This window comes from Gadus macrocephalus, chromosome 2 (assembly GCF_031168955.1).
Source record: "Gadus macrocephalus chromosome 2, ASM3116895v1".
NCBI classification, from domain to species: domain Eukaryota; kingdom Metazoa; phylum Chordata; class Actinopteri; order Gadiformes; family Gadidae; genus Gadus; species Gadus macrocephalus.
This window is the reverse complement of record NC_082383.1, coordinates 6,940,786-6,952,376: the sequence shown is the minus strand read 5'-3', so window position 1 is coordinate 6,952,376 and position 11,591 is coordinate 6,940,786. Positions and strand designations below refer to the sequence as shown.

The 11,591-nt window shown below is 42.5% G+C and overlaps 1 protein-coding gene across 1 annotated transcript; it reads right to left on the bottom strand.

Moving 5' to 3' along the window:
* Positions 1 to 1,154: 1,154 nt before the first annotated feature.
* Positions 1,155 to 10,946, bottom strand: shisa9b (shisa family member 9b). Its single transcript, XM_060038048.1, has 4 exons — positions 9,879 to 10,946; positions 8,886 to 8,998; positions 2,792 to 2,923; positions 1,155 to 2,115 (listed from the first exon to the last, which is right to left on the bottom strand). The coding sequence occupies exons 1-4, from the start codon at positions 10,397 to 10,399 to the stop codon at positions 1,667 to 1,669; spliced, it is 1,215 nt and encodes a 404-aa protein (XP_059894031.1). The 5' UTR covers positions 10,400 to 10,946; the 3' UTR covers positions 1,155 to 1,666.
* Positions 10,947 to 11,591: the final 645 nt, after the last annotated feature.

Here is an 11,591-nt window from a genome sequence, read left to right as displayed (position 1 = left end):
TTCTCTCGAGATGGTAAATCAAAGGGATTTAGAAGTGCACTCCAAGTTTGTGTTGTGCTGAAATAATGCGTACATGTATCGTATGCCAAAGAACACATGGAAGTCTGTCAGTCTGGATTTACGCTAATTAGCTCAGTATGCAAAGCTGTTTTTATATTTCCCTATGGCTTTTTAGTTTGTCGAGCAATTTGCTCCAAACTTTGTAGAAAACAGGGAACCATACTCATCAGTGATCATAGGCAAATTTGATTTGTCAAACTCTGGCACATGGGCAAAAGAAGAATCCATATTCCTGTTTGTGCCGCTTCCATTTCTGATTAGCATACAATAAATATAAGAGTGGATTGCACCGTTGTGGATTAAAGTTAAGCCTGATAAAATGTGTAACTCTTAATCCTACGGTACAGATGTTCTGCACGCCTGTTTGCCTCTACACACACCTTCATGCTCCGTCGTAAGTTAAACTGGGATATTGAACATATTCTTCAGCAGCTAAAATTCTAATAACTTTCTCTTCAAAGTAATTTTATCTGATTGGTCATGCATTTCACTGCTTAATGAAATGTATTTTCTAAGTGTATTTTCTTTAAAGTGTATGAAATTGTTAGATCTTGTAGTTATGACAGTCCTAATAAAGCTATAGCACACAGCACATAAAAATGCTAATAATTTGATTATTATTATTATTCTTCATGTTTAACCTCTGTTTTCCTTTTATTCCTAGTCTGTTTTACATAGTTTTGAATGATGACTATATGCTCTGTAAGGTGACCTTGGGTGTCTTGAAAGGCGCCTCTAAATTAAATGTATTATTATTATTATTACATAAAAATGCTAATAATTTGATTGGGTTTCCAATGAGAAAAGAGGTTGGAATGAATGCCACTTTCTCTCCATCTGTACAATACGTTCATCATCTTTGATCCTCACCTACCTCCCTTTTCTATTCATGTCCATTTGAGCAGGGAGTAAAGAACGGTGGTCTATAGATTGCTGACATTTAAAGTGTGTAGCAGTCATTATATCCATGTGTTTTTTGTGTTATGTTGCTCGGACCCAACACAGAAAGGGATCATATATATTGGTTATTAATATGTTGTATTATATGTGTAGTTCTACTGCTAAGTTTCAAAAGAGATATGTCCAGCCATCTGTTCTCAATCTGGAAGTTTTATTAATTTTGAATAACAATACAAATATGGTTATTTATTATAAACAACACAATATAGTGTAAATATGAGAATCTCTTGATAAACCAGTAACATTACACTTTACTTGTGCTCTATAATATGTCTACCTATTTACTTGAGATAAAACAAAGTCATCCTTGGCTTGAGCATTCACCCCACTCGAATAAAAGTTTATTTTATTTAAGGAAGTTTGGTTGAGTGATTATTGGTTGGGTTACACAAACAGAATTGCGGCGTTAAGTAGACCATTGAGGAGTGTGGTTCTATGCACCAGTTTCTAAATCTTCGCATCCAGCAAAGCAAACGTCAATCGGCGGCCATTCTCTTCGGCTCCATATCGACAATGTCTCCCAAGTCAAAAGTGTTCAAAGCCTTCCCAAAAGGCCATCCGACGTTCTTCCCTCGCCGGGTTTCACCGCCAAAAAACAGCCCCACTAACCCTCTGCGTTGCCAAGCGGACAAAGAACCAAATCCTTTTAGACGGTCACTTCGGTCTTGCTGTTGGTGACAAAGTAGGGCTGAGGGGGCATGTTGTAGCGCATGTTGAGCAGCTCCTTCTCCGCGCTGTGCGAGTGTTTCTTTTGGGCGTGGGCGTACCGGTGTCCGGAGTGCCTCCCGTCCCAGCCCTTCAGCACATCTGGGTGGGCAGTGGACGGACTGCTGACGTTGCTGCTGGTGGTGGTGGTGGTGGTGGTGGTGGTACCGTAGTGGGCTCCGAGGGAGGAGCAGGAGCTGTGGGTCTTGGAGCTCCGGCCCTTGTGTCCGGTCGGGGCGGACGTGCTGGTGGTGGAGGAGCGTTTGAGGGGGCTGTAGGGGTTACTGGGTTCTGGTTCCTCCATGTCCACCGGCTCCATGGGGAGGTTGCCCTTGGTGGCCCTCTCCAACAGGTGCCGATTGGTGTAATGGCTCTCGTTGCTCTTCTCCGCTTGAAAGGGATGAAGCATAATCGTTAATTGTCTTTTAAACCTGCAGTATGAATGTTTTTTTCCCATTAGCAGCCTCTGGTGGCTTGAGTTGTAGCTACAGTTATAGCTCTTTCATTTTTTCTGAAAAGTGGGCCAGAATAAAACGATTACAGACAAATTCTCTGAATGGAGTGACTCATGGATGGGCGTGTTTCATTCTTGAGAAACTTAGTAGGCCTCACAGTATATATCTAGATACGATATTCAGATACGCAATGAAGTCAAAGCTGCAGTAGAAAAGTTGCATAATGCAGTTTTTAGTCAATTTGAAAAAAGATTGACAGACAAAAACAGGTTTATAGTTGATTTTGTTCATTAGAAGCATGTTTTTCAAATATATGAATATATACCTGTGTTAAGATTTCAAATTTCAATGCAGATTTTTTAATGATTGCCCTCATTGTGTTAGTTATATGGACCACAGAATACAAGTGCTGCATTTCAAGTTGGTAAAGGTATGTGCAGCACTAACACATTTTGAAATCAGTCCCATGAATGAGCCAAATAAACAAACACAATGCGTACAATGCAGTTAAGGCCCACTGATTGTATCCCACAGAGCGTTCCCATCATCAGCCAGAAGCAGTGGATGTAACGGTCCGATTGCATGATGTAAATGCAGCATGTCCTTCTTACCCACAGCCTTCAGGGTGGCGTACGAGCTCATGTCGGAGCCAGGCCGCTCCTCCTCATAGGGGCCGGCCCTCTGCCCCGGCGCTGGGTAGGGTTGGGCCAGCAGCGCCGACCCTGGCTCCACGTTGTTAAACTCTGGAGGATGTGTTGGTTTTCAAGACAAACCTTGTGTTAGTTATTGGACTTTTACACCAAAGCATTGTTTACTATGTGATACCCTGATTGGTCAATAACATTCAGTCGGGGGGGGGTGCATTATTTTACGACAGCTGTTTAAAACTGCCCTTTAACAATTCTGAATCAAAGCACTACAAATCTGTCATTAAAAAACAACAGTGCCATACAACTCTTGAACAGATGTTTCCTTGACAACGCAGAATCAATGTGCGTCGTGAAACAATACATAAATGTCAGCTGTCAATAAAGAACAATAGTGTTTACTATGGATGAAAGTAACCAATATCTGTATTATTATTGTGGAATAAGCTGAATAAAGCAGTCCGGGGAATCCAGTTTATGGAAAATAATGATATATAATAATGAAATAATTTAGGATGGAAAAATGATGTTTCCTCATCTACTCTCACAAGCAGAGTATGAAACTAACGGGATACCCCTTCATGGTTTATTCGTTATGTAACACAAACTCAATTAAAGCAACTGACTTGTTAAGTATTCATGTAAAACTGAAATTTTGTGTTTTCAGGTCAGGATTCATTTATTTGGCATAATTAAGCACTCTGCATGATAAATTAGCATGGCCTTGTGTCAACTAGTGATGCTCACGCAATATTTTCTATCATCAAATGTTTGGTCCATTTCACAAAATCAACATCGCCCACAAGGCCGCCGATAATTAATTGATATCATCAAATTCCTGGGATATACTCCCCTCTAAACGGATGAAAAGCACACAGAAATTGCGATAAAAGCATAATAATAATGGATTCAAGTGTGTAGGGTCACTTTATGAGTGGTGAGTCTTCCAGGAAGACCCAAACGGGCTGGTCTGAAACACTGTACTTATCTTACAGTACACATCTGCTTAATTGAGGGGTGCACAGCAAATAGACTGCCACCCTGCCTGCGTATTGGCACGTCACCACACACAGATGTTCCCAGCCCTCTCCTCCACTGATTGGTTGAACTACAGGAGGGATGGGGGGGGGGGGGGGGGGGGTTAAGGCACTAACAGTGTTTTTTTTTTTTTAACATTTAACTTTACGCTGTTATTAATGGAATTACGTCACCATGAGCAAACCTATTTTAAACAGCATTTGTTTGTAGCTTTTATATACTTGGTTATTTATAGTTGATCTCTTAGTTGTTCGTCCTGGCATGGGGGGACTTGAAGGCCTTTAAACATTGTGATGTTCTTATTTTATCCCGGTAGATCTTGTTTTAGTCTGTCACAGATTGGGAAGGCCTACTTCACTTGTGTCTTGCATTGAAAGACACAAGTAGTAGATGCAGAATTCAGCGCATAATGTACCCCGTTGAGAGTGCAGCATTGGTATGAATACATAGTAATCATTTATTTTTAATCCTGGTGAAGAACAATTTCTACAACCAAATAGGCCTCAGATGTTTTTAGTCTGGAAAATATTAATTAAAATAATAATAATATTAACGCATAATAATAGATAATTAAGAACTCACTAATGGCAAAAAGTGCTGGAAAGGAGGGTTCGGCCGATCGTCAAACCTCAGATTGAAGAGGAACAATGCGGTTTTCCCCCCCGGACGTGGAACTACGGACCAGCTCTTCACTCTCGCAAGGATCCTGGAGGGGGCCTGGGAGTATGCCCATCCGGTCTACATGTGTTTTGTGGATCTGGAGAAGGCGTATGACCGGGTCCCCCGGGAGAAACTGTGGGAGGTGCTGCGGGAGTATGGGGTAAGGGGGTCTCTCCTCAGGGCCATCCAATCTCTGTACTCCCAAAGCGAGAGCTGTGTTCGCGTCCTCGGCAGCCAGTCAGTTTCGTTCTCAGTGGGTGCTGGTCTCCGCCAGAGCTGCGCCTTGTCACCAATCCTGTTTGTGATATACATGGACAGGATATCGAGGCGTAGTCGTGGTGGGGAGGGGTTGCAGTTCGGTGGTCTGAGGATCTCATCACTGCTTTTTGCAGATGATGTGGTCCTCATTGGATCATCGGCCTGTGACCTTCAGCACTCACTGGATCGGCTGGCGGCCGAGTGTCAAGCGGCTGGGATGAGGATCAGCACCGCTAAATCTGAGGCCATGACTCTTAGCAGGAAACCGGTGGATTGCTTACTCCGGGTAGGAAATGAGTCCTTAGCCCAAGTGAAGGAGTTCAAGTACCTCGGGGTCTTGTTCGCGAGTGAGGGTACTATGGAGCGTGAGATTGGCCGGAGAATCGGAGCAGCGGGGGCGGTATTGCGTTCGCTTTACCGCACCGTTGTTACGAAAAGAGAGCTGAGCCGCAAGGCAAAGCTCTCGATCTACCGGTCGATCTTCGTTCCTATCCTCACCTATGGTCACGAGGGTTGGGTGATGACCGAAAGGACGAGATCGCGGGTACAAGCGGCCGAGATGAGTTCTCTCAGAAGGGTGGCTGGCGTCTCCCTTAGGGATAGGGTGAGAAGCTCAGCCATCCGTGAGGAACTCGGATTAGAGCCGCTGCTCCTTTACTTAGAAAGGAGTCAGCTGAGGTGGTTCGGGCATCTGGCAGGGATGCCCACTGTGCGCCTCCCTTGGGAGGTGTTTCAGGCACGTCCAGTGGGGAGGAGACCTCGGGGAAGACCCAGGACTAGGTGGAGAGATTATATCTCAACAATGGCCTGGGAACGCCTCGGGATCCCCCCGTCAGAGCTGGTCAATGTGGCCCGGGAAAGGGAAGTCTGGGGCCCCCTGCTTGAGCTGCTCCCCCCGCGACCCGACCCCGGATAAGCGGATGACGATGAGATGAGATGAGATAATGGCAAAAATCCTGAATCACTGTGAGGCGGATGAGTGAGTCCAACTTTTAGTTTTGCGGACTCTATTATCCCTTGGCCAGCAAGTCCATGATCAAAACAGTTGCTTAATAAAGAAATTAGGTTAATTAGGACACTATTTCCCTCTGGTCTTTGAGAAATGGAAGCGCTGTGCTAATTCACTTATAAGAAAGACCAACACAGTATTGATGATGGTTCATTAAAGAATTGCAAAGGAGGACGTTCAACAGATGCTTCCTCAGCCTGGAGCCCTGAGGTTTATACAGTAACTTTACTTGTCGAGAAGGATCTGCTTACCTGCTTACTATTCAGTTACTTTCCAGTTGCTTCAATGAAAAGCGACAGTGATATTTTTCTAGATTGGCCCAGAACAGGCATATAGGGATTAGGTATCTTTCTCAAGGACGCCCACACGTATACTATGGATATTAGGATTTAAACTCTGAACCTTTTGGCTGGGAGTCAAATACCCCCCATCCCCCCGCCTCCCTTTATACTTGATATACATATGAGGTTATTTGAGATTTGTAATGCTAACTATGCAAAGAGTTTCTATAGTTTAACTTTGTGCATCTCAGGACAAAACACATATGGAACTCAGTAACAATTTGTGTGTGATTACCCTTGGAATGATTGAATTTCTTACTAGATTCCTCCTCCCCTTACTCCACTGTCTGCTATGGCTAATCAAGCTCAGAGCGATCAATACACAAGGATCAATACACCGTCTTGATCTCGCCTATGTTTAGCCATATATCTTGTTTTACTTGTTATATCACATCACGGAAGCAATAATCTCAAATTCTGGTTCTGATCCAAGGAGCCTTTGTCCACTTAACCTTACCAAAGTTTATACTCATAGTTCTATAAATAGGAGGCTATACTGTACCATACTATACTATACTATACTATACTATACTATACTATACTATACTATACTATACTTTACTCTACTATACTATACTATACTATGCTTTGCTATACTATACTACTATATTGGTGAAGCAATAGGAAAGAAAGAAAGAAAGAAAGAAAGAAAGAAAGAAAGAAAGAAAGAAAGAAAGAAAGAAAGAAAGAAAGAAAGAAAGAAAGAAAGAAAGAAAGAAAGAAAGAAAGAAAGAAAGAAAGAAAGAAAGAAGAACTATTATGACGACAGCAGTCAGCTTGGTAGAAGCCACATCAAAATAAAGATAACTCACACCAATTAAAATGTATAATGAATCACATATTATTTAACGTTTGCAGGGTCTCACTTCAGCCATTGTCAAAGTCACAATTTTTCACCACCTGCCAACAGAAAGTAGGTCATTTGTAAGGTTAAAGACTCCCCCACCGTCTGTATCGAGAAATAAGTACGTTAACACACCAGACACAGATACCTCTCTGGATCTCATAAAAGATTTAAGAGAGTATTTTGGGATCTGCGTGCCCCAAAATAAATGGAGAAGGGCGCGCTTATTTACTGCCAGCCTACTTTCAAGTGAATTGTTTAATCTCCCTTTGTCTTTCCTGCTTTCTTTGTCTTGTTGTTTTTGGTCCCATACTTCTCTGTCACTGTGTAAAAGAGCCTTAATTAGTCTGTACGTCATGACAGATTGATGGTTTCTAAAGGTAAGTATACTTAGTGTTTAAATACTTTATTTTATTTGTCCTACTTGATCAGGATTTAAGGACAGAGAGAAGCAACAAATTTATCAATATTCAGAAGAAAACAAGGAAAAATGTTGTTCAATTCAAATGAGATCAAATGGATATCTCCAATTGTAGTCATTTGGTCAACAACTAATTAGGCCTTATAAGCCTTTTCAAAAATCGATGTGTGACATTTGTGAGAATTTCCACACAGATGTTTGATGGATAGTTAAACTCATCTGATCTCAAATTAAAATTATTGTTTAAATATCCTATTTGTAAAATAAGTAGTGTTTGAAAACAGTGGGAAGTTTGATGCTGGGCAGCTACAAATAGTGCGCTTTATGCATAGAAACATTCCAAGTCAATGCCAGTCAATGCACAGATGGTGGGTGGGACTGCTTGCCTTTCACAATCCCAATCATGGGCATGTACAAGCCGTGTCAGCCATGTCGCAACCATTCAATTGGTCTCCACACAGTGAATCCCATGGTCACACATTCACGTCAGCCCTGAGTGAGCACGTACAGTTGGCAAGGTGTCCTATACGGCTACAGCAGGCTCATAGAGCAGCAGCAGAGCAGCAGAATCTGTCTATCTGTGTCACTGTCGTGTTTCAGTGGAAGTGGAGGCATGGAGGCTATATTTGACACGACCAACACTCGCAGGAGAAACTAGAACATGCTCAGCTCGCAATCCGCTGGTGGTGGTTCATGATTGAAACCCAACTCTTGTGTCTTCACAAGTCAAGGCCGAAATGAGGTAATCTGTTGCTGATCTGTAGTAAAACATGAATGTATGGTTCCAGCATAGTAAAAACGATATACAATTCCACACGATGAAGTCACAATGAGTGTGTACCCTGGAAAAAGCATGTTTTTTACATGTGATTAACATCTACACAGCAAACAGCGTTGCTGCTGGAGAATAGCAGCCTTCTAAGATCAGCAACATAATGAGTCGTTGGATATGGTAACGGTGACTCTTTCTGGGTTATTACCTGAACTGCTACTACTTATGCCTAACAAGCTGTTATGCTTGTCATCACGTGAGTGGAGTCGGTAATGAACTGGTAATTATTCTGAAAGCGGGCACAGCAGTAAAGAGAGCGCTTTTATGTTTAATTGCGTTCCTGTCTTATTAGCGAGCACTCTTCAGTTTAATTGAACGTCGTGTGATAACAGCACTTCAAACTTTCGAAAAAACGAAAACATGATTATTGTTGTGAAAATTGACCACAGTGTTCTGGTAATTATTCTGGTCCTCGCTCTTTACATTTCAGTAAACTATTTGTTTCCGTTTCCAAGTGTATTGTCCCCATGTCATAGATCTTCATCTGTTCCACTCACAATTCTGACCTTAAAGTGTTGTCTATGGTACTTACGGAAAATATGAAAATACATCAATTTCTCACCATTTACACATTGCGATATATATCAGGATTCGAGGAACGTAATACAAGCTTCTTCCACTCTTTCATTATTGTGTGTTATGAACCGGTACTTACGGAGGTGGTTCACCGTGGTTCTTGTTGCTAAGTTCTCATAGTGCTGTCCGTAAAGGCCCATAACATCACTGGGGTCGGCGGGGGCCGGGTGGCGGATGACCTGGGCCAGGACCCTACGGGACACACAGCACACTCTGTGACCCCTGATCCAAACATAAGCTTTATAATTCATAGATTATGGATTATTTGGGTTGTAATAAGAGGTTGAGTTTGACTTAACCAAGAAACACACTGTCATGTACGCTTTATCATTATAAAGATTAATATGAGTATCTGGATTCTTTGCTATCGCCATACTTTAATTGTCAGGTTGACAATCGAAAAGGAATGGTAACATCCTACAGAAGGCGCTCTGTAGTAATCACCAATATTCAATTAGCATTAATTATGTTCGGCTGTATTTGGCCATGTTCATTTGAAAAAAAAAAAAGCCGGACACTGACCGACCTGTATAACATGATACCCTTTCGTATCGTGAGCCAACTGCCGATTCTCATCCTTAAACATATCTGAACTGAACCGTCAAATTCAAAGTCAATATCTCTTTTTCCTGTTTGCATGGGCAAACCCTTGAGTCAAACCAGTCCCGAACACATGTATGTTACCACTTAGGTTTACTTTAAAAAGCAAATGCTAGCTGGCCATTTATCACATTCTGCCATATTTATCTTTATCTTTTTTATATTTATATTTATCTGAACAATCATGCATTGACGCTATGACCTGTCTGCTATACAAACAATTACTGCTGGAGAGACATAAAGGCAGGCGTGTTTGTGTGTGTGTGTGTGTGTGTGTGTGTGTGTGTGTGTGTGTGTGTGTGTGTGTGTGTGTGTGTGTGTGTGTGTGTGTGTGTGTGTGTGTGTGTGTGTGTGTGTGTGTGTGTGCGTATGTGCGTGCGTGTGTGCGTGCGTGCGTGTGCGTGGGTGTGCGTGTGTCTATGTGTGTGACGAGGGGGGGGGGGATTCACTACCGCTCCATAGGCCTCCCTACCTTTGCATATGATCTCTCTGTGGTCGACGGGTCTTCTCTATAGCAAGCCTTGTGAAAATCCCAGCGAGCGCCAATATAGCAACGAGCCCACATATGATGTACACAATCAAATTAGTTTTATCCTTTGAACTATCCTGTGTCACCGCCGGGTCAGCTTTCTTTGGCGGGGGTCTGCCAGTCATCATCCATGGAGGGGTGTCATAGTTTTTGCAATTACTTTGGTCCAGTCTTGAGCTCTTGAACGCACAGCAGAACCTAAAGCCACAGGTCCCGCAGCAGTACAGGTAGCTCCCCGTCATGCACACAAACGGCGGGTCCCACTGGCCCATGACATCGTAATAACCGAGACACTTATCTTCCGTGTGTGGGCTCTCGGTCATCTCGTTTTCATCCTCCTTCGAGTCGTTAAACTCCGACTCCATGATCAGTCCGTCGAGGGTCTGTCCGCCGGGCTCGCCTTCCGCGTCGCACACGAAAACTTTCACCAGAAAGTAACCAAATAGCAATTCCGTTCCCCTCATGGTGTATCCTCGCCTATCTCTTCTCTTGGATCTGAATTAGAGCAGATGAAAAACGTTGAGGACGAAGATGAAGCAATCTAGAGAGTTGAAACACGGCCATCTGTGAGAAATAGCGTAAAGGTTCCCCGAACTTCTGCGCGCGCTCCTAATTAAAGAAATAGATAATTGGCGAAATACTTTTAATGAAACCATCACTGACTTCCTTGCTGATTGGGGGTTTGGCTGCTTCACTCTAGGCAATGAGGACGTTACAGAGCTGCTCAGGGAGAGTGGTAGACAGTGGAGACCCCAGTTATTGAGGGAGAGCCAATACAAGGATGCTGGAGAGAGAGAGCGCGCGAGAGAGGGGGGGGGGGGTAGAGAGAGCGAGAGAGAGAGAGAGAGAGAGAGAGAGAGAGAGAGAGAGAGAGAGAGAGAGAGAGAGAGAGAGAGAGAGAGAGAGAGAGAGAGAGAGAGAGAGAGAGAGAGAGAGAGAGAGAGAGAGAGAGAGAGAGAGAGAGAGAGAGAGACGCACACATACCCAGATACACAGACAGAAAGAGAAAGAGAATTAGGCTAAATGCTCACGCACGCGTGAAAGAGATTGAGGCTATATTATCAACATAATTGACCCAGAAACATTACCAAAACAGTGGGCCTCTGTTTCTGCACACAACACACCTTTTCAGAAAGTATAACCCGTATACATACAAACACATTAGTATACAACCTAAAATGATTTTTATTGAATTGTCAGATTTCAGTAAAACATTTCAAAGTAGAGTAGTGAAGTTGGGACAAGACCAACATTATCGTATTATATATGCTATATAGCATATGTAAAGCCAAATGGCTTTTATTTTATTGTTTGATTTAACCTGTATTGAGGAAGTCTCATTTAGGTTTGGCACCTTTTGCAGATTCATAAACAACCCATGACATAGACAGGCAAATAACATGGACATAAACAATCAATAAAAACATTAGCTGTGATGATGTTCAATCGAATACAATCTTATACAATGGACAATTGTTAGTTATAATATTTTGTAAATGACTTCATTTACAAAATATGCCTGCAGGGATAAAATTAAACCAACAGATATCGGAAAAATATGGTTTCACACAAACACATCAAATCCCACCACGTGGTCAAAGTTATAGAATCTAGCCTATATATGTCCAGCTCTCCGATTTTTTTAACTGTCATGAT